The sequence below is a fragment of the Euprymna scolopes genome, chromosome 32, assembly GCF_053919585.1.
Source record: "Euprymna scolopes isolate OS-2025 chromosome 32, ASM5391958v1, whole genome shotgun sequence".
Taxonomy (NCBI): Eukaryota; Metazoa; Mollusca; class Cephalopoda; order Sepiida; family Sepiolidae; genus Euprymna; species Euprymna scolopes.
Window position 1 is genome coordinate 99,761,296 of NC_136513.1, and position 25,232 is coordinate 99,786,527.

The 25,232-nt window shown below is 36.5% G+C and overlaps 1 protein-coding gene across 1 annotated transcript in view; it reads left to right on the plus strand.

Moving 5' to 3' along the window:
• Positions 1-25,232, plus strand: part of LOC145256538 (uncharacterized) — a 32,710-nt gene that overhangs the window by 1,193 nt on the left and 6,285 nt on the right. The window contains exons 2-4 of the mRNA XM_080115572.1: positions 1,050-1,123; positions 21,574-21,664; positions 24,364-24,485. Coding sequence (XP_079971698.1) covers positions 1,050-1,123; positions 21,574-21,664; positions 24,364-24,485 — 287 coding nt within the window. The remainder of the gene's footprint in view (positions 1-1,049; positions 1,124-21,573; positions 21,665-24,363; positions 24,486-25,232) is intronic.

Genomic DNA, 25,232 nt, shown 5'->3' on the forward strand with positions numbered 1-25,232 from the left:
AGAATTTAGTAGAAAAGTAAAACACGCTTTAATTTATTAGATATTAAATGTTCGTTTCAAATGATGTGTGAACGTATTTTCCTTAATGCTTTTAACTTTTCAAATTGATTATTTAAATTTTTCACTGAGATATCTTCTGATATTAGACTCCTAACTGAATATGGACTAAATGTACAAAATTGTTTGTTTTTTTACTTTCTCTATAAAATCTCAATCATGAGCTACAACTAAAAAAAAAATTACAATTTTATTCTACGAAATCAAAAAGCAAACACGCCTCAATTATTAAATGGTTCCTCCCTGATAGGTTCATAAGAGTATTTGTTGATGGGCAGAAATCAGAAGCTTTCATATAATTATCGGTTTTTCTTTCTATCGCTCACGGTTAACATCTAATGCAAAAGCAGTATATCGACCACTTAAGTTCCATATGCCGTAGAAAAAAAACAACACATTATTAAAAAAATGTTACCAAAATGACAAAATGTGTTCCTATGCAGTAAAAAAAAACAAAACAAATCAAATTTAAAATATTAACTTAGAGAATAAAAACATTTTCTAAAATAACTGTGATTACCCGGAAAGCATTGGTATGATGTCTACCGGAACAACCTAACCAACATAAACATTATGTGCAAATAGTTGAAGATGTACATGAATTCGAGCATCTATTCCTTATCAAAATGAAGGGACTCAACATGAAATATCTTGGAAAATGTTGATATGTCGCAATAAAACACTAACGACATTATTCGTATATGAAAAGACAAACTATTATTAATAATGAGGTTGGTAATAAGACGATTCGTAGCTGTCGAGGTCTTCTTGATTTTCCATAAAGTAAAACGCCTTATTATTATTAATCAGTGTTCTTATAGTCATGGTAAGGGCAGATGTGGTGAGTATAATGCGTTGGAGGCTGGGAGTTGTTGTGTGTTCTAGCCGTAAATTATGAGAGACGACGCCACAGCACGAATAATAAGGTGAAAATGATAACCACATAAATAATGGATGTTTATGAATTAAAATAAATGTTCGTTATATTTCAGTTCTTAAAGTGAGACTCAAGCCAGTTCAAAACAATACCGGTCCATACAAAATGAGAGTCAAAGAAGTATTCAAGGTAAATATTTTCTCTCGTCGTTTGTGAAGGAACTAAAATTGTGAGAAAAGTATATTTCGACATGATAGGACGCTTTCACTATTACGCTAATGTAACACCATGTCAACAGAGGATAATTGTAAATTGACAACTGTTAGTTGTAAAGTATATATATATATATATATATATATATATATATATATATATATATATATATATAATCAGGTAAGAAAAATCAAGTTTACAAGCAAAAAGCTAAAAAGGTGTATATGTATATAGAAATACGGACCAAATAAAAAGTTCAAGAAACCAAAATAAGAAATAGAGCTTGTCATAAAAGCCCGTAAATTGTCATTTACACGTATTTATTATTCGAAAAGAATTATTAGGATTAGCATTAAAGTTTTATTTTCCATTGGAATCGTAGCAACTAGTATAAGACCACCGAAAAATTTGCAATGATGGACTAAAATAATTTCAAATATTAAACGGAAGTAAGGAAAAGTTGATTCATTGTGAACCAGACAGACTGTTACTGAAATAATTTAGTTATGGGTTAAAACCCGCTCAGCGGATCAAATGTGTATGTGTTTGGACTTTCAATTCATTTGACAGGAAATAATAGGAAACATGTTTCGGATTAGAGAAAAGATAATTGAATAACATGGGCTTTAATTTTACGTCCATTTAATGGATGTTAAGGTTAGATTACGATGCGATTTTTAAAAAAATTATTATTGTCATAAGGTTTGTAGTCGATGAAAACGTTGAAATATATCCTATACCCTAAATCTGAGGGTATCATTTAGCAACAAATCTATCCTTGTACTGTTGAAGAAATGACAGGCTTATCTCCTGGGAGACATATTACCTAATAGATATTGATTTTTATTAAAGGATCTATATCATTTTTCATTATTATTTTCAATTGCTTACAATGTTCTGAATTAATTCCTTCGTCTAAGGATTTTGGCGTATTGTCCTAGAATAGCAACCGTCGATTTGATAATCTTCTAAATTATCGACCACAAAAATATATCGGGTCGTCTTGTATTTTTTTTTTTTTTTTTGGTATAGTGTTTTGATTAATTTTCGACTTCGATTTCAGCATAATCGTTGTCATATTTATTGATTATCTGGTCTTCGTAAAGGGCGACTTTATTCGCGCTATTTGCTCTTGTTTTTTTTTTATTTTTTAAGGAAATATTAATTCATCCTCTAATTATGATGGATTTTCGTCTCTGCAATTAAACGTGTTTGTATATTTTACACATTAGATTCCTTTCTTTTGTTTTTCTCTGAGAAAAATACTTTTTGTCGTACCTAAAGAATATAATGCAGCCGTTTTAATATTAACTTTTTCCTATCTATAAATGCATTTTAATATTAATTTATTCCTATCTATAAATGCGAAGCAAGTTGAACCAAATACATGCACTCTGCTTACATTTGGTGGCCAAGTTTTATATGTTTGATATTATGGTAAAATTAATAGAAGTTCACAGCCTTTATTAGAAAATGCTGTACCATTGTCAAGGCGAATATACTTCACTGCATCGCAAATGTTAGCTAATTATTTTTAGTAGCTAAACAAGTATCAGATGTGACCTTTAATAAACATACCATAATTAAACCGGAATAACCGCCTGCAAAATGAAATGCATATCCGAGGTTTTTACTGTCCATAGTTTGGCATTCTCTTTTGTTATGTTGCTATTTTCCTTGTGTACAAATGTCGGAGTTTGTCAAATTCTTTGAAATTTTTATTTTCATTCCTTCAGCCACATTCGGCAACTCTTTGATATCGGGATGTTGCAGTGTCCAATAGGTTTATTCCATATCCGTAAATCATAGCAGGATGTGTTTGATAGGACTTCGCTGTTTAAATCATATAGTCTACCGATTTTTTTATGCTGAATACTGTTTCATTCGGGTACATAGTTTTGACTTATTAGGCCTAAAGTTTATATTTGCACCTTGTTTAGTGGCAGCTTGCACAAAAATATATTTTGTTAAAATTTCAGGATTAGAAAAGCGTTTTCAAGAATACGTAAACAAAATGAACATTCATTGTTCCTTAGCGAGATTTTAGTATCGCCTCTCTTGGAAACGATATCGTTTATTCGTCTGTCATTGGCCAGGTCTATAAAGTGACTCTGAGGGTTAAAGTTCGGAGAATAATAATTAAATCCGATTCATTCGTAATCCCATGTGCCGTTGTACCACAATCAACAAGAAAGTTGTTACTGTTTATGGAAGCCTCAAACATAAATGAAAATAAAAATGTATATTCGCTAACGGAGCTCTTAACATTTTTAATTGAATCCCCTTTGCAATCCTTGCATCTACATTGCAAACTCTTCTGATTGTTCTCCCACAATTTTAGCAAAAAAATATTCTGCCTTTTCGTCCTTTTATTCAAGTTAAAGGTATAATATATTTGCCTGTTTTTAAGTGAGCATGTTTAAATTACATTATTTTTTCCTGTGATCAGTAAATTTCTTGGATGTTTGTTTATGCGTTATCACGGTAGTAAACGGCTTAAAATAACTTAGTAACAATTTAAGGAACATAAAGATTAATAATTAACAATTAGCTGTTATGTTGGCCCTTATAATAGAATCTGTAACCGTCTATGCTTTTATATGGTATACAGATATCAGTTCAGTATATAAAGAGACTAATTTGGAGTTTCCGTTTGGGAAATAATACTCTCTTAATATGGTCAATGCTTTGCAGCCATTAAAAGACAACAAATCCGTTATTATTGAAAAATATATATATATAATTAATACTTCTGTATGTAATACTTATAAACAAGTCAACAAATTCGTTATTGTTGAAAAACAAGATCATTAGTCATCTAAGTATTATATTAATTCCACAAAGACAGTTGCATTTTTTCAATAAACTCAGAGTCATTTCTGTTGTCAGGTTACCCTGAATTACCTGCTGTAACTTTTGGATTCGTAATTATCCTAACAATTCAGATCCATAGAAGTAAATTCTCCCACTTGAATTGGAAGACATGTTAAATTTCAGAAGACTTTCAGATGAGTAATTACTCTATAAAAATTCTTACTTGAAACGAAAAATAAATCTTACTTTATTTTCAATAAAAATAAGAAGATTGCTAAGGAAAAAGCTGGCATAAGGTCAATAAAAATTGGGGAATGTGTAAAAGGGCGGTCACGACTAACTAATGCTGCCTAAGCTAGATTATGCTTTTACTCTACTCTCAACACAATACCGCATACGTCCATCTCCACTCATTTATACAATATGAGAAAGGAGGGAAAGAAGAAAAATAATTGAATAAGCAATGAAAATAAAGGAAAAGGTGTAAGTATAAAATGTACCAGTCAAAAAGGTGCGATCTCTTTATTACAATGGAACCCGCATATCTAGCAAATCCCGTGATCTGTTACCGAGTTAGAGTCGGAAAAATGGGACCTAAATATATCTCGCACACTAGCTGTTATGAACTTGAAGTGTCTAAAAATGAAACCCTAACTAAACTAAAGACATAAATTTGAGAAACGCTGACGTTTGTTTTTAGAACCCAAAATTCTCAAATTCTAATCATGTCTTGCTGCAATTGAGCAGTGTATTCAACTGGATTGGGGGAATTGAATATATGTGCTATCCTCTTTAACGAAAGATTTCTGCACATCAACCAACTAGCAACAAACTAAAGGGGTTCGATCTCCTTCCATTCACTTCTACCACCACCCCAGGATCAGCATCAAAGTAGGTGATCTCACGAGCAAAACTGAGCGCCAAAACCCGCCGCTGATAAAACGGCCTCCAAGTACCGATGGTCCACACTATCGAGATCGTAAGACTGGTCTATATATATTCAGCGCGGTTTTTATTTCGGAACTTTTCAATAAGATCAAATTTATCAAGAAACTAGCGAAAGTAATATGCATCTAGATCCTTGTTAGTGCCTCTCGATTTTAGCCCCAAGCGATCTAAATCTTAATGCAGGACCGGGTTCCAGTGTCCCACTAAATCCGACGAAAGAAATCTGCAAGCTCATCATGATTATTCTCTGCATAAACACCGATGAAAAGGCTTATATTTTATGATAACATCCAGAACGCACAGTCTTCATTCCGGATCTATGAGCAACAGGTCACACGACAAACTCAAGGATCTTTTCACTAGCCTATAAACATCTCTTACGCGAGAATTAAAGTAGGCTTAGGAAGCGTCATAGATCCGAGGCAACGCACTCAAATGGTCACCTGGATTTTGATGAGTTTCTTGAACACAACAGAAATCCACCCTGAGGTGCTGCAGATCTCTGTTAAGTTGAAATTTGCGCTAGTCATCCCTCAACCCTCAGCCCTCAGCCCTCGCATATTTATACTTGCAAGCTTCTGATATATTAATAGAATTGGGATCAAGAAACAAACATTTATGTCGCCAGTGTGCTTATGCCTCCCCCGAGCGAATAGGTGGCCATCTGCGTATCGATGGGCCCGTCACAGGAGATACCACCGATGTGTAAAGGATAGGTTAGTTTTGCCATCCTATACAGAAAGAGGTGCATCTATACGGGAACCTGCCTTACAGAAGATTTTCTTAAATTTCTTACATCAGTCCTTGAAAATAAGGAGGAGAGTTGAAAGTTGAAAGGCTGGATTTGCCTTCTTTATCGTTACCCACCTCGTTTATCTCTTCTCTTTTCCGGGTGACGGTTAATAACCGTTTCACATTCGGGAGATAGTAAGGATCTTCTACTGGTATTTCAGCCAGCTCCCTGAAATCAATTCAATCCATCAGGTCAGCGTTTTATAGTAATCCACGCTGTTAATTTGCGGGTCGCTGACCGAAAAAAGGTCTTTATGGAAAGGTAAATATCCTTTTCTTTTTAATTTCGAGAGAGTGGCACGCACTGTTTTCTGGGAATAGACAGGTTTTTCAATATTACAAGAGGTGTGAGCAAGGGACAGGGACTTAGCGGGGGGTTTATGGGTAGTAATTAAAAGAGTTACGGAAATGTCCGGAATAGTGAAGGGGATAATTTTATTTTTTGACAAGACTAAGGAGGATTTATTTGGCTTGCTTCTGAGGTATAAGTGCCGTGAAAGGAGAAGTCATAACCCTTATAGGTGAACGGAGTTCAGGCTTTATAGAGGACTGGGTGCAATACTTGGATTTCGATCGTTTCGCAGGGGTTTATGGACTTTTCGGGAAAATATTGTGTAGCAGAATTAGCAATAACCGAAATGAGGGAAAATAGAGAGCTTAGCTCGGATATGTCTGTTGTAGATTCGGGCTGAGCGAAAGGGAGAGTTACAAGATGGCGTCCATGGGTTTTTATTAGCGTTTACCCCATGCAATTAACGTAGAATCGCGTCTGCTCTCGCATGATTATGCAAGTACATAATTCCCGGCTGCTATAAAGACAGGACACTGGAAAGCAGCCAGTTGGTGTGTACGTGGTTCTGGCGATTGGATTGTTCTTTGTGACGAACCACGTGTCTGCGAGAAGCGAGTTATTTTCTTTCTCTTATTTTTGTCTTCTTCTTCTTCTTCTTCTTCTTCTTCTTCTTTCTCCACTTTTAGATGTGGGCGATACTGACTATTTCCTATCTGTGTCTCTGATTTTTTTTTTACCTACTACATTTTGCTTCAAGCTATTCCGGCGCGACTATGGCGAAGCTGCGGATAAGAAGCGATATTATCAAGCCGTTCTCTAGCGAAGAAGGCGTTGTAGCGTGACTGAAAAAATTGAGTCTTGTCGCACAACTTCAGCAGGTGGATGATGCAGCGAGTCTGCTACTTTTATATCTGGAAGGCGATGCACTGGCCCTCTACATGGAAATGGAGGAGGACGATAAAAAATAGACCAAATTGAGGCCCGATTAAAGGAGGCATTTACCGACGAAGCGTTTGCAGCATACAGAAAAATAACTATGGTTAGATGGGCTGGCGAACGTGTGGATGTTTACGCCAACAAAATCAGGCAGTTGGTTGGATTGGCTGGATTCACACGAGATAGCTTAAAGAGACTCGCAAAATTGACTTTCGTCGCCGGGTTTCCTGACGCCATCTCAATTGCTCTTAAACAGGTGCCGAACATCAAAGCCCTGACGTGGGGGAGCTAATGTCGAGAGCGAGTATTTTGACGACGACTGGGGAACAACATCATGATGTTCTTGCGGCCACACACTCACCTAACTACAACAGGGCCCAGAATATTCCTGTAATTTTGACCTGTTTCAAATGCAATGTTAAAGGCCACCTTGCAAAGAACTGACGACAACGCGGAACTCGGTGTTACCGTTGCGGTGACAGTGGGCACTGGGCTCGGAATTGCTGGAGAAACGAGCAAGGGGAGGACGCATAAGCGCCAGTTTCCTTCCCCACCAAGATGCGAACACGACGCTCCCGGTGATAAACATGCATGACGGAACGCAATGTTTGGCGCTTATTGATACAGGATGCTCTAGGACGATTTTGCATGCAGACCGGTGCCGGTCTTGGAGAAAAACGACGCGAATGTCAAAACGATTGGAGGAATGTCCCATGCGTACTGCGGTGTTGAAGCGGTTTCTGTATCCTCTGATGAAAATGGGTCTGCCAGAATCGATGTGTTGGCAAACCGCTGGGGTTTGACTTACTTCTAGGGATCGATGCCATAAAAGCTCTGGGAGGTGTCGTTGTCAAGCCTACAGGATCAGTGCGGCTGGGCGGAAGGAAAAATATTAAATGCGCAGCCATTTCTATTAATGAACCGGATTTCACCGCCACTTTTGACTATCAAAACCGAATGTGGACTGCATCGTGGAAGTGGTCTGAGGACACCCCCCCACCGAAATCGAGTGTCAGAATACCCAGTGCCCCCCGAAATCGAGTGTCAGAATACCCAGTGCCGGAAGAAATTCGTGAAGAATACACGTAGGAGCTCCGCACCTGGATAGATAATGGGTGGCTCGTGCCGTGCCCAGAGGATAAATTGGGAACCCCAAAGGTTTAATTCCTCTGATGGCTGTGATACAGCAGAACAAAGCCAAAGTGCGCCTGGTGATGGACTACCATTACGTAGACGCGTTTAAGGCCAACGTAGATGTTCGTGCGGCTAAACTGCTCGAACGAAGACAAAAAGGTGCTAACATGTCCCTACTGGATTTTAGGAGAGCATACCTACAAATCCGGGTCAATTATACACTCTGGCCATTGAAGACTGTGGAAGTCGACGGGAAAAATACTGTCTGACCCGTCTGGGCTTTTGTTTGAATGTGGCTCCCCTGATAATGAGAGCAATTGTCAGCGAAGTATTATCTCAGGAAGAAGTTGTAAGCCGCACAGCATTTGCTTACATTTATGAGATTTTTGTCAATGAAGACGTCGTGCCCGCGACCCGTGTAAGAGAACACCTAGCGCACTTCGGGTTGGAGTGCAAAAACCCAGAGCGGTTGAAGGACGGTGCACGGTGTTGGGATTGGCGGTCAGGATGGAATGCAGTGAACTGCGGTGGAAGCGAGGAAATGCAATTCCAGAAGCTCCCAGCATTGTTACGCGACGATGGTCGACTTGTCGGGCACGTTCCGGTGTGCGGTTAGCTTCGTGTGGCTTGTGGATACTAAGAAGGAGAGTAAGTTCGGTAACGAATGGCTGAGAGGATGAAGCAACGGACGCCGTACTGCATCGTATGATATTCGAAACCTTAGAATCTGCGCACCAGAACAATCCGGCCCGGGGTAATTTGTGTGTGGACGTCAAGAGCTGATTGTATGGGTCGATGCTAGCTCCCTACCAATAGGTGCAGCCTTGGAAATGCGTGAAACTGTGTTGGAAGATTCATGTTGGCTGCGACCTGAAGATAACTCTTAACATAACAACTTAGCCGAAGTGGATGCCGTATTGAAAGGCATCAATTTGTCTCTTCAGTGGCAGAGCAAGGTGCTACATATAAAGACATATTCTGTCTGCGTATACCATTGGGTCTCCGACACGCTAACTGGAAAGAGGCGAGTACGCACCAAAGCAGCAAGCAAGATGCTTATTAGAAGGCGACTAAGCACTCTTATGGAGATTCTAATATAGTACGGGCTGACCTTGGACGTGACGCTGGTTCCATCAGCACGAAACATCGCTGTCTGAGTGACACGAGTACCACAGCGGTGGTTTGAGGCAATGAAAAAGAAAAACAAGCTTGACCCGATGATAGGCGCGGTTCATACAGGCTGGACGAGAGTCAAATCACTGCTATTCACAAAGGTAGTTGACATCCGAGGTGCGACGCACTACCTACTTTGTTGCCCAACCACGACAAAAGCAACCGTTAAAACGGTCATACGGAAATGTGAGGAATTTCAGTCCATTGACCCAGCGCCAGTCAGGTGGGAAAACGGAAAGCTGGAAGTTAACGAGAATTGACAGAGAATAGGAATGGACATCACGCATTATGGCACCTTCCATTTTTTTAACTCCAACAGACTGTGGTCCATCGCGTTTTTCCATTTGGAGGAAATTGGCAAGGCAGGACTCGGCAAACGTGATTCATCAGTGTGAGGCATTGTTCCCCGAGCGTGGCTCGCCGCATAAAATCTTTTTAGATAATGACACAGCTTTCTGCAGCAACGCATTCCAAGCATTTGCATATAAATGGGGAGTTCACTTGCGATTCCTTTGTGCATAACCTCCAGCCGGGAATGGCATAGCGGAGCGATGTCACCATACAGTGAAAGGAATAGCGGATAGAATGCGCTGTCCCATACAGGAGGCTGCCTACTGGTATAACATCACACCAAGAGACGACACATCTCCCTTCACTGCGCCTGCCAACAGGATTTATCGATACGAAATTCGGGTAAAGGAGACCAATCTTGCAACTGCGTCCCCAGGTCCAAGGAACAGCTCTTATCAAGTCGCGTCTGGGTCCAAAGAACGCAAAAGCGATGTACCACGAGTTCAGCAAAAGTGAGATGACCAAGGTAATCAAGCCTCAATCGATTTTGGTGGACGGTGTGCCTCGCTACGTGAAAGATCTGCAACCTCGCCATTATGTTGTTACATCGGAGGAAGAGGAAGACTCGGACAGTACAATGTCTTCTGAAAGGACAGAGAGTGTGATGCAGGACGACAGATAGTATTTTGAGCCATATAATACACATACTGAAGAAGCGGAAGAGGGACCACCCGTCTTGCCTTTACAACGTAGTACCTAACAAAGACGGATACTGCTCCTGTGGAACAGACTGATGGCAATAACGGTGGTAATGAGGAAGATGGCAAGGAGGAAGTGCCGCCTCCGGTTCTTTGAAGAAGTAGCCGACAAAGACGACTTCCCCCTTGCCCCGTTTGTGATCATGAGATCAGGGGGGAGTGTAGCAGAATTAGCAATAACCGACATGGGGGAAATAGAGAGCTTACCTCGGATACGTCTGTTGTGTTTCGAGCTGAGCGGAAGAGAGAGTTTCAAGATGGCGTCCATGGGTTTTTCTTAGCGTTTACCCCATGCAATTATCGTAGAATCGCGTCTGCTCTCGCGCGATTAGTAAATACATAATTCCCGGCCGCTATAAAGCCCGGACACTGGAAAGCAGTCAGTCGGTGTCCTGCAGATTGTGTTTACGTGGTTCTGGCGATTGGATTGTACTTTGTGACGAACCACGTATCTGCGAGAAGCGAGTTTTTTTTTTGTTTTTGTTTTTTACATGGAGTTCACCACTTATCAAGGCCCAATGGTCACTCAGGGATAAGGGTTATTGTGTGTACAGTAATCAAAGGGATAGTGTAGCAATAATATTGAAGAATTGGTAAGGTATCATTACTTAGGGGGGGTCATCAGGAATTTGTTTGTGTTGGACTTGAAGACATCCAGGTTGAAGTCGGGAGGGAAACAGGCAAGCGGAACAGAGTTCCACAGGCGTGCAGTTCTAAGAAAGAAGCTTTGTTCATGGTATCTATGTTTTGATTTAGGCACAGATAGGGAGTGGGGAAAATTATTGACGGTGGTTTCAGCTAGTCGGGTGTTTTTTGAGTAAGATTGGCGAGGGGGGACAGAGAATGGAGCTCAGACGAGCACCTGCAATTGAAATAACAATAGAACAATGACAGGCTCGCTCCGTCTCTTCTGTGGGAAAGAGGTTGCATGGTAGAGAAAAGGGCATCCCCCACCAAGCCACGGAGTCTATTTTGTATTCCGTCAAGGCAGGATAGGCTGTTTTTTGCAGCCCTCTCCCAGATGTGGCAGCAGTACTCCATCTTTGGACGTACTTGGCTCTTATATAGATAGAGAATTGCATCATTAGTGAGATATCTTCTGGAGTGGTAGAAATATCCCACCATTTTCCCAGCGACCTTGGCCACAGACTTGATGTATGTGTTCCATTTAAGATCAGGTGTAAAGGTCAAACCCAGGAGCTTATCAAATCCTGGGACCTCCTTTAGACAAGAGCCATCCATTTCAATTGATGCCAGATGGGGATCAGAGCGTTTATGATGTAGAGATAGGAGCTTGGTCTTAGATGCATTAAAGGTAACCAGCCACCTCTTTCCCCACTGTACCACGCGCTCAAGATCAGAGGTTTTTTTTCTTTCGGTTTTTTGTTTGTCTTCTTCTTTTTCCACGGTTATTACAGACAAGAAATCCCTATCTTCTAGATGTGGGCGATAATGACTATTTCCTATCTGTGTTCTTGATTTTTTTTTTTTTTTTTTTGCCTACTACATTTTGCTTCAATGTGGTTGCAGGTTGCTGGGGTATACAAAAGTGTCCGTTCTCAATTCATCCAATTTCTATTGTAAATTAACAACCTCAACATACTTGTCCCTACGCGGATCATTTTTATATGGCCTTCTCTCGCATTTTCCTAGAGTAAGAGGTCAGAGGTTTTCTTGTCGGGTACAATCTGCCAGGGCTCACGATCAGGATCTTCTGGAGCGTCTTCTTCAGTAGGTTATAGGGGAAGAGGGTGGGTTTCCATTACCGACAGGAAAACTCCTAAATGTTGCCCCACTCTTGTCTTCGGGTTTTGTTAAGAATTCATTAACGGGCACTCCATGGTGATGTGCCCTATAAAACCTACCGCCCAACAAAGCAGCAGCCTGCTCGCAACGATGATTGGGAGTTTCTTTTCACCCACTTTAAAGGGAAAGTGATTTTAGTTAAATGTCGAACGACCAAATTTAAAGGGAAATGCACCAAGATGCTCACCTCCATGTGTAACGGAACATTGAAGACAGGGATTGTTGTTCTTCGTTTTCTTATGCATTCATGGCGTAAAACATACACTGACGAAATAATCCTTGTTTGAAAGATATTCACACTCGCGTCTTCCGTTGAAGAATAGGGTGTATCAGGAATCATACCATTTGCATTTTATAATACGCTGGGGCTTATGCCCCACTGTCGCCGGTAGCTTGTCATTAATAACCGAGAATATTTATATTTGTATATAATTTCCATAATATTAAATACTAAATTATCAGTAAAATAGATAATAATAATAATAATAATAATAATAATAATAATAATAATAATAATAATAATAATAATAATAATAATAATAATACAAATAACATATATGGATAATAATAATAATAATAATAATAATAATAATAATAATAATAATAATCCATCAGTTAAATGTGATTATGATAATATAGTTATAATATATGGATAATTTTAAATAAATCATAAGATTATGAAGTATTAAAGTTTTGTAAATAAATCTTATTTTCCGACATCTAGAAAATTATCTGAATACAGCAATTAAAGGGGAACGAATGTCTACTGAATGATTAATAGTGAAAAGAATAAGACATAAAATTGAAAAAGAGGAATTAAGGGTTAATGTCTTAGATGTTTTTAATATGGGAGTTATGTCATTTAGGTGTTTAGTAGAGAATTCGTGATTTTCAATTTCTTGTATTTTTATTTGTATTTGACTTACGTTTGCATTGGAAAATTAGTCCGTTTTTCGTATTAATTACAGTTTGTTTTGAGTGGATGTTATAATATTTAATTTTAGATATACATCTATATATATATATATATAAGCCAAATAGTTTGTACAAACAAACTATTTGGCTATTTGGTGCGTGTGTGTGCGTTTTCGTGTATGTCCGCAAAAGGTTTTTTTTCCGAGGCCTCCTTGCTCGGGTCGCTCCTTCTTAAAACTATTTATATTGCGTCTACATCATAATATCTACGACGGGGATTGCTTGTGTATTTAATTTGCTTGACTTTGAAAGTTAAATATTCAACATTTTTCGATCGCTGCATGTGGATTCGACTTTTCCCATAAAAATGAAGCGAACAGACACGCAGTAAATAAGATATTGCCTCGCACTGGAAGTTGACTTTATTAAGTCGTCAAATCCGGGCGCCTGTCAATTGTTAATACTCGAATAAATTCAAACATATTTCCGTTAAACGCTGCACGTTTTTTTTTTTAATTCATTATTTTCCAACTGCGCCTCAAGGCTTTCGGTTCGATTCTTACTACTTACCTGTCAAAACTTTTTTTAAACAAACACCCGAGCAACGATTTTTTTATTATTCTTTTGTTTTGATTTACGCAAAACACACACACACCCTGCTAGTATAAAACCACTTAACGTTGAAAATTTGATATAGATCAGCATAAGTTTCTTTAGAAAAGTCATTTAAAATGTACCTTGGTTACTACTCGCATATATATATATATATTTAAATTAAGATTTTAATGTTAATTAAAGTAGGACAAAGTAAAAGTCAAATGTACGTTTATGTTTTGAATGAGGTTTGGCATGGTTATCTACGGACGGAACTGTAAGAGAGGCCAGTCTGAAGAGGTGTTTTTAGTATTCCTATATTAGAGAAATATTATTATATATATACACACACACATATATATATACATATATATATATATATATATATATCAATATATTTATATATGTTGCAATATTTTGGACGTATAATGGGGGTATGATCCCACAGAGTTGGACGAGTCTATTTATAAACGATGCTGCTAGGAACTGACGGATCCAATTAATTCACGTTCTGCTACCAACGAATCAGAAACCAGAATTGCTCCATAAATATTAAACCTTTTCTGTAGCAATTTCGCATGTTTTTCCCGTCTCGACACGGTAAGAATATTTTGCTCTGTGGAACTGTCTACTGCAAACAAGTAACCTCTCAGGGCTTGTGTGTAACAAAGAACCATCGGAAACTGTTCTGTCTACTGCAAACCAGTCACCTCTCAAGATATGTTTAAAACAACGAACCATCTGAAACTGTTCTTAAACTAAACATGGCTTACACTTCTAGAGTTTGTGCGCCCAGCGTGCGTCTTTATTTCGATGGATCCGAATAAAAATTCGAATTGTGGCAAGTTAAATTTCTAGGATATCTCCGAATCCAAAAACTACACAAAGTACTTCAAACACAACCTGAAAACAGAAATGACACCGACTTCATTGAAAAGAACGCAACTGTCTTTGCGGAATTAATACAGTGTTTAGATGACCGAAGTCTATCACTGGTAATGAGAGAAGCCCTGGACGATGGTTGCAAAGCATTAAAGATATTGAGAGAGCATTATTTATCGAAAAGAAACCCCCAAAATTATTTCTTTATACACTGAACTGACCTCTCTAAAACGAATGGAGGCCGAAACTATTACTGATTATATTATAAGAGCCGACACGACTGCAAATTCTTTAAAAATGTCTGGTGAATTTATAAGTGACAGTCTGTTAATTTCCATGGCCCTTAAGGGATTACCGAGTGATTTCACGCCATTCAACACCGTGATAACCCAGAAAGAAAACCCCATGACTTTTAGCAAATTCAAGGTAGCACTCAGAAGTTACGAAGAAACTGAAAAAATTATCACAGAAAAAACGAATCCACAAATATCATAAAATTTGAAAATACACACATAAAAAAAAACCAAAATTTAATTATACCCATGCCAGGTATAAAAAGCAAAACTTTGTCAAAAACAATTTTTCTCCTAAGAAAAGTACAAAAATTATTTGCTATAATTGTGGAGGACCTAATCACAAGAGTTTCCAATGTAGATACAGGACTCAAAATGGCGACTCCATTAGAAATGTAGAGCGCACTGTTAGCGAACATACATTTTTATTTTCGTGTACGTTTAATGCTTCAAAAAACAATGATAATTTTCTTGGTGACTGTTGGGCCACGGCACATGTGATTACGAAGGAATCTGATTTTATCAATTTTGACCCCAACTTTAAGCCACAAAATCATTTTGTAGAACTAGCTGACGTTTTGAAAAGAGGCAATGCTAAAATCTCGCTAAAGAACAATAAAGGTGAACTGTGTTTCAGTATTCTGGAAAACGCTCTTCTAATCACAAAATTTAAACAAAATATATTTTCTGTACAAGCTGCCACAAATCAAGCTGCAAATATAAACTTTAGCCCCAATAAATCAAAACTGGTATACCCGAATGGAACTGTATTCGACATTAAAGAAAATGGAAGATTATATTATTTAAATAGCGTAGTCCCATCGAAAAGCGCCTAACATGATCTACAGGCATGGCATAAAATTCTTGGACACTGCAATATTCCTGATATCAAAAGGTTTCCGACTGTAGTTGATGGAATGAAAATACAAACATCAAAAAACTTCAACTGCGATGTCTGTACGCAATGGAAAATGACAAACTATCAAAGCAAGATACCAGACAAGAAAGCCAAAAAAAAATACCATTAATGGTGCATTGTAACTTAAATGGTCCCGTGGAACCGATGGCCAGAGAGCATTATAGATATGTGTTGAATTTCGTAGATGACCATTCAGGTTTAATAATGGTTTACTTTTTAAAGAACAAATCTGATACCCTGCAAGCAACTAAAAAATATCTAGCCGACATGGCTCCCAACGGTGAAGTAAGGTGTATTCGCTCTGACAAAGGTACGGAATTCACCAATAAAGACTGAACTTTTACTAATTAACCATCATATCAAGCATGTGAAATCAGCTCCTAGATCGCCACACCAAAACAGCACTGCTGAAAGAGCGTTGCGGACACTTTTTGAAATGACAAAATGCCTACTCATTGAATCCAAACTCCCAAAAACTTCTGGGCGTACGCACTTATGGCGGCAGCCTATATACCCAACAGGTGCTTTGACAAAACACTATCTAAAACTCCATATGAATCCTTCTGTGATAAAAAAAAAAAAACAAATTTAAGCAAAATGCATATATTTGGTTCAACTTGCTTCGCATATATAGATAAAAAGAGTAAATTGAATATTAAAGCCGACAGAGGTATATTTCTTGGATACGATAAAAACAGTCCAGCCAATTTAGTATTTTTTTCAGAAAAAAAATAAAATAAAAAGAATCCGATGAGTAAAATTCACAGGCACGTTTAATTTTACAGGCGAAACCCCGTCATATGAAGGAGATTAAATTATATTCCCTCAAATATTTAAAACAAACGAAGGCAATAAAAATGACGGAGACAAGAGTGTCCATGATGATGATGATGATGATGATGATGATGATGATGATGATGATGATGATGATGAAGTCGCAAGATATCCCAAAAGAAATAGAAGGCGACCCGATATTTTGTGGTCGACAATATAAAAGATTATAAAATCGACTATTACTATTCAATGAAAAATGCACCAAAAAGCTTTAACGAAGCAATTAATTCAGAACATTGTGATGAATGGAAAATTGCCATGAAATAAAAAATAGATGCCTTAACCGAAAATGATACCTATACGGTAGTGCCTCTCCCAAAAGATAAACACGTTATTTCTACAAGGTGGGTCTTTACAAAAAAGACTGCAGCATCAGGTGTAGAACAGTACAAAGCTGGATTTGTTGCTAAATGGTACTCTCAGATTTACGGTAAAGAATATTTTTCTACGTTTTCACCGCCCACAAACCTAACAACAATCAGAATTTTACTGCAAATCGCATCACAATATGACTTTACCATCCATCAGATGGACGTAAAAATGCTTATTTGAATGCCCCAATAGACTGTGAAATTTATATTACCCCTCAAGAGGGATTTATAATGAAAAATAAAAATAGCATGTGGCGACAACAAGTCATTATATGGTCTAAAGCAAAATGCTCAGTGTTGGAATACAGTATTTCATGATTATATTATTAAACAACAATTTAGACAATGCGCTGTAGACCCCTGTTTATATACCCAACATAAAGACGATAAACTACTGATTTTGGTTTTGTGGGTCGATGGTATTTTAATCGCATCAAATTGTGACATAATGTTAACCGATGTTAAGAACAAATTAAGTAAAAGATTCAAAATGACCGATCTTGACAAAATATCCTAGTTTCTGGGGATAGAATTCACTCACTGCAAAGGACTTGTTACGATGACTCAATCGAGATACATCGACAAAATACTATTAATATTTTGAATGTGAGAGTTCAAGAAACGCTCTATACCGGTCGACAATGATATTAATAAAAATATACACACAGAATCTGAAACAATAAATGACAAACATTATCGGGAAATTATAGGTAGTCTTATATATTTAATGACTGCAACCAGGCGCGTCATATGCTATACAGTAACAAAACTGTCACAAAATTTATCACGACCGACAATGAAGGATTTAAACAGAGCTAAACAGGCCCTGTGTTATTTAAAAGGAACTAAAGAACAGAAGTTAGTATTTAGAAAATCAAGAAATCCCCTAAAATTAGAAGGTTTTTCGGATTCAGACTGGGGAAACGACAAAGATCGCAAGAGTATATCTGGATATTGTTTCAGACTCTCAGAAATTGGGCCTATTATTTTAAAGAAATCCAAAAAGCAACAGATTGTATCTCTCTCTACGTGTGAAGCAGTATTTATTGCGATCACATACACGATCCAGGAAGCACTCTACCTTAAAAATATCCTAAAGACTATTTTAGAGCCAGAATTAACTAAAAGCCCCATAATAATTGTGATAATCAAGCCAGTATAGTCTTAGCACAGAACACGATAATCAACCAAAGATCTAAGCATATAGATATAAAATACCATTTCATAAAAAACGAGGTGAAAAAGGAATCTATTTTTTTGAATTACATGTCATCAGAACAAAATATCGCTGATGTATTCACGAAACCCTCAACAAGAATAAAGTTACAGCGTTTTTTCTCAAAACTTGTTGGGGATTCGACTGAATAATCTTTTTTCTTTCACTGCCCTGTATGTATATAAATTTCTATATATCAAAAATAAAATAGTCCTGGGCAAGACGTTAAACTGTATCCATTTTATTTGTATTAACACTTTAACCTACTAATGCGTAACTAATACTTTTGCTGAAAAAAATTAAAAAAAACTCTTTGTAATTTTCCTTTTCGACAAAGTAATTTTTGCATGCTTATTTTAAGGTGCGCAGAAATTACAATTGACTTTTATTTTTGTGCACATTAGTTTTCTATCTCAAATGTCTTTTTTGCATTGTTTTCCTTAAAAAACAAAACAAAAAAACTCTTTAAATAGTGCATGTATGTTTATTGTTATGCATATTTATTTATATGTATACCTTTTTCTTTTCTTTTCTTTTTTTTTTTTAAAACTGCATAATCAAATTTAAGAAATGGCTTCTTTTTTCACATACCCACCCCTTTTTAAGGTAAAAATACCTTCAATTTCTTTTATTTCTTTTCTCTCTACACATATATCTTTTTTGACATTTGAACACAATTAAAAATGGCGTCATTTTACATGCTAAAATTCTAAGATAAAAATGATTTCAAAGTTTTGTTATGTATAATTAAATGTAAAAATATATATTTATTTTTGAGCAGAACGAACACAAGGGACTTCCCCATTATAAAAAAATAGGGAGGATGTTGTAATATTTTGGACGTATAATGGGGTAGATATTTATTTGCTGCCCACATCAGCAAAATGTGGCACAAGGCCGGAAAGTGGGAACCTCGCAGGCTCCCCTAAAGGAGGGGCACTCCTGCAATTTAAAAAATTGCCTGAGTAACCCCGTCGGCATTCCTCGGTCGGGGCGCCTCAGGCAGCAAGCAATAAACTTGCCCCACCGGAAAGCCCAGTGGCAAGGCCTGGGAGGGTGGACCTCCTAGGTATTACCCAGGCGGTGTACCTCAGTCCAACAGGTACTGGGCCGGTTCCCGGCCCCTCACCTGTTGGGCTGAGTGTCAAGTGACGAATCATTGACGAGTACTACTACCCTGTCTCTCTGCAGCCGAAGCAGCTAGGAGACACATCCTCATCAGACGAAATAATGGGGGTATGATCCCACACAGTCGGGCGATTCTATTTATAAACGATGCTGCTAGGAACTGACGAATCGAATTAATTCACGTTCTGCTACCAACTAATCAGAAACCAGAATTGCTCCATAAATATTAAACTTTTTCTGTAGCAATTTCACATGTTTTTCCGTCTCGACACGGTAAGAATATTTTGCTCTGTGGAACTGTCTACTGCAAACAAGTCACCTCTCAATAACGAATCATCTGAAACTGTTCTGTCTACTGCAAACCAGTCGCCTCTCAAAACTTTTTTAGAATAACGAATCATCTGAAACTGTTCTTAAACCAAACATGGCTTACACTTCTAGAATATATATATATATATATATATATATATATATATATATATATATATATATATATATATATATTACTGTTTGAACTATTAATCGGAACTGGAATATGGAATAAGAAATATTAGAACTTTGGGTGTATGGTATCGAAATCGGAAAATTTTCTGCCTATGTTCCGATTTTTACTTAACAAGCGTATCGCTACTCGCACCTATTTAGGATGATGCCTATGAAGGATTACCAAGATTTACATTGTTGAATAGCAGTGCAGTCAGGGAAGCAGAAATATCATTCAAAAGTCTATATATTCGAGTGAAGAAATTATAAAGTTCTGGCATTAGGGACATCAAAATGTGTGATTATAATACTCGTACAAGGGATGCAACTTTATGGTTATAGAGCATAGGTTGGTGCGTACTAGATTTAAGAATCTCTTTTAACCCTATTTTTGGGGAGTATTAGATTAAAGAATCTTTTTTAACCCTATCCAATAGGGAGATACTATTATTAGATGCACTATCCCAGATGTGGCATCAAGATACACCATCCCAGATGGGGCATCAATACTCAATGCATGGGCGAATGGTGGTTTTGTAGATTAAGAGGATACTCTCAGATGTGAGTAGTATTGTAGCACGATATAAGGAATGTCCTGGATGTATTTGTTCCAGTTTTCCTGTGAATATTCAGCTGAGTAGGAAGAATTCTAAGGTATAATAGATATCGGTAGTTGGAGAGGGTTTTTGTTATTGTTAATGGGCAGTCTTACTAGCATTAAATGTTACCGTCCATTTACGGCCTCATTCATCTACGATCTGACGGTCGTTTTCTAAGCAGTCTTCCATTTTTTTTAGATCTGTGAACATCCGTTCTATTCACGTGCATATAATCGAGCGTTGTATCCTAAGTAAATATACTCAACGCGGACGCAATATTATCAGGAGTGGCGTTAAGAATATCAAGAATAGTAGTAGCCCAATGATCGACCCCTGAGGCACACTCGCATTAATATTTCTCTGTTTGGATGTACGTACATCAATGACAACCTAGATGCCGGACCTTTTGAAAGGCCTCCGATATATCAAGTACTACAAATCGCCTTATCCAGTGCATACACACACATATCTACACCCTCACACACAATATTTATACACACACACACACACACACACACACACATATATATATATATATATATATATATATATATATATATATATATATATATATATATAACCATAGCCAAGTCAATGTTTCTAGCAGATCCGATATATATTGTGAAACTTAAAATTTGCAATAAAAGCAGGAACTAAGTAGCTACCTTGAATCATCTGAGGATTTCATTTTCCAAATTAATGATTCGGGATATTTATAACATTTTGCAGAGAGTGGAAATCACAAAAACTTTGATAGAAGAACAGTGAGAAAAACGAAAATTAATTTAGCTATTTCTTGTCAAGCTATAATGTATTACACACGACATTGTCTTCTTTGTTATGCTCAGGCTTTTCATGAAAAGAACGAGATGATCTGCAATGGCAGGTCCTATCTTCTGGGAGCATTGTTCTTCCATCTGTACAACTGATCCTATTGCATATTTTTTTAATTTCCATGTAAAGCATTTGAAGATGATGAATTGATGTTTGCGTTGATTTATGGTTATATTAATATTTAATTTATAAATGTTCATCTGTGTTGCAATTTTTAAAATGTTATTCTATTACGCTTCTTATTTTATCGGGTATAATCGTTTTCAGTTCACTGTTAAATCTTTATGAAATTGGCAATTGATGTTTTTTTTTCTTTAAGACTATTAATTTTTAAGTCGAACATTTTTTTAAATATGAAATCACGCCTGACATATGTAATTTCTGTTTTTGTATAATTTTTTAAATATTTTTCAGACAGCAGATGGTATTAAAGTAAATGATATCCTTTATGTGAACACGACATTTGACATGACCGGCCTGACGCGCAGATATTTTGTCGTTTTCGGTAAATATCAAAACAGAATTTTTTTTTCAATTGAAATTAACATGCTATCCAAACGAATTACAAATAATAACAGCAAATAACAACGTTGACTTATATACTACTAGCTGTGGTACCCAGGTTTGTCTGGGTGTTTGTTTCCCCACGATGTTGGGAGAAAACCAGCTCCCCATAAAATGGGAATGTCAAAATGAATAACAATTGTTTGATATGAGGGGGTTCTCCTACACTGATCAAAGCTAATTGTTTTTTTGGACGTCTCTGACAGAAAAACCGAGAAGCTGCCTTCGCTTTCGTTTAGTTTCACTATTATAGGAAAAACACAAACAAACACGCGAGAGGATGGAATAGAGTAAATTTTATAAAAAAAAACTATCAAAATAAATCTGGAGACGACGTCCCAGCGCAAATCATAGACATTATAATTTAGGGATAAAATTTCTAAAACAGACGAACGGACAACGGTGAATTTACAAGTCCACCCTCTTTTTATCGGGGGAACAAGAAACAAATAAAACGAGACCTACAATTAAACGAGTCGGCAGTTACTGCTAAGTCAACTATTTCTGTGTAGTGTAAATTGCCATATTTGGACTATTTAACAATATTTTCCAAAATTTTCTGTGTATGGCCACTTAGCAGTTTTGCATGGTGTCATAAATATGACTTGCATTACATATATATATATATATATATATATATATATATATATATGTGTGTGTGTGTATACAGAGAGATCGAGTTTGCAGTTAAACAAAAGAGCTAAAATATTATCAGGGCTGAAAATATACAGAATGCCAACATCAATATATTACATATCAAAGCGGCTTGTTGTTAAATAAATACATTAAAGGTTACACTCGTCCACTGATCATTTTTCAGTCGTATTTTAACCAACAATCTGTATTATTAGAATCAGATATATTTTAACACTTACTTGATTTTTACATCATGTCTGATTTTTCATCTACATTCGTCATTCTGTGTTTTTTCTATAATGATACTAATTATACTGTGAAGAGTCCTATTGGACACTCTGAATAAAAAAAGCAGGAATTGCATATGAATTAGGTGACTTTAGATTTGATGATAAACAACCTATAATATACCGTTAAAGAATTCCGTGCAAAGAAGCTTTGTGAATATCATATAAAAAAGGAAGGGGGTAAGGAGAGACTAGCGAATTATCTTCCGTAGGAAATAGTTAGAAAATAGTTCATTCTTGAAATCGGTTTTGTATTCTATTAATGTAGGTAAAAATCATCTCGGTGATACTTCTTCGATTATATAAACAGTAAGCTGGTATTTGGCAATTTTGCATTTCATATGTAAGAAGCAAGAGATGTGGGGCTTAATTGGATGCCAGTTCAAGGAAAACACCGTCCATATAAATGAACTCCTTGAACTTCCTTTCGGTGAATCGAAAGTGGAGAACAAAAGTAAAACTGACCCTATTTTATCTCAGAAATTATTGTGCCATTTTGTAAAGATCATTTTTATGATCATGTACAACAAACTAACATTTATAATATTTGTTCACACATTCAAAATTAAAGATTAATGGAGATTAGTCATCATAATATCATCTTTATTCTAGTAGTATTCGCGGAAATTTATGGCTTAAATTTGTATCGTCGTTTTCTATGATAAGATCCAGTTATAACGTTACGCTCGACAAAGACAAGAAATAAATAAAAAATAATCCAGGTCGACAGTTTTCTTTTTCTTTTTATAAAACCATTTATTACTGTTACTTTGGCACATGCCAATCTTAGACTAGCCAGCGCCTCTCCTTAATCCGACGGCATGCTGGCCAGAGCCGGCCCATTCTCGTCCTCGTTAAACGCGTCAATTTTTTTCGACGCCCACTTTGCTTCTGCGCCGCGTGTTGTATTGTCTATTTTCTCCCTTCTCACGCACACTTTTTTTTATTTTCATATGTGCTTCTTTCGGATATTGCTGCTGTTACTGTAAATCTCCCTGCAAGACACACAATAAAATATGAATAAAAATGTCTAATAAAAATGTATATAACTTTTCATTATTTCTATTTTATACTTTTTTTCGTCAGAACTTACTTTCCTTATTTCTTTTTCTTATTTATTAATTTGTAAAAATTAAAAGAATTTCAACATATTATTCAATATATTTAAAGGCAACGTTATAATAAGTTGAATGTGGACAAAAGATAGTAAACTGTTTTAATGGCTAAAATGTATGTTTTTCTCGTATTTTCAAAAATTCCACTGAAGCAGTGTTTTGCTGTTTTCGTTTGACTGTGCAAGAATTTATATCAAATGTAAAAATATTTCATAAAGTTATTTCATTGCAAGATAAATATTTGAAAGCGTTTATTACTTTCGGTAATAAAACGTTTCATATTCACCTAATCGACCTCTTGATACGCCATTCGACTTCTGTACTGAGCTCGTGGTGCTTTTCTCTCTTTTTCCTACCTCTCGCGCACCCTTCCTAATTTGCATATGAATTTTTTCAGCTACTGCTGTTGTTATTGCTAATTTCCTCGCAAGCCAGTCATCTTTCGCTGCTGCAGATACTTCCTTCTAATATAGGATATTATTTAATGCGAAATATCACATAATTATATATTGCCATGAATATTCTGAGTCAAGAGACTGTAACTTTCTCCGTATGATTAGTGTTATAATAGTATCTAGTTTTTTTTTTTAATTTTATTTCAGGCAGTCGAAATAATGGTGTTTTATCGACAACAAGTTGTCAGGGAGTTATCCTGAGGTCTGTTTTGACCAACTTCCAAATGGCTGGTTTTAAAGGGGGTTATAATGAGTCCTGCGAATGCACTGTAAGTATAATTTTTCGCCTTCTAGTTTAAGTAACAATATCTCAAGATAAGATGCCATTCAATATTAGTAGTTAATGTGTCCAAATATTTGTGGGCATAGTCCTTAATATTGCGTGTTGAAATTGGCTTTGAAGATGACTTTATATATATATATATATATATATATATATATATATATATATATATATATATATATATAACTACTTCATTTACTCACATAAAATTAATATACGAAAGTATAGATTTATGCGTAAACTTTAAGTATTTACTTCAAAAGTGCTCAATACGTGGGTAGAGCTAGTTAGTAATTTATAAAATATATATGGCGATTAAGCTACACTGAATATTCGGCGTTTAATCCACTCTAGGATTCCTCAGGCTTATGCGCCTAAGCCTGAGGAATCCTAGAGTGGATGAAACGCCAAATATTCAGTGTAGCTTAATCGCCATATATATTTTATAAATTACTATATATATATATATATATATATATATATATATATATATATATGTGTGTGTGTGTGTGTGTGTGTGTGTGTGTGTGTGTGTGTGTGTGTGTGTAAAGATGCAATTGGATTCCAGAGAAGAGAAGCTTTTATGGAGAAGTTTCGGGTAATAAGCTTTTCTCTCGAAATTAAGGTAAATGTGGTAAACGTCTTGAACTTACTCCAGCTTTAATTATAAAATTTAATGATTTTTTCATCCGAGAAAATATCTAAATAAAAATTTACTTATTTTAAAAATAAG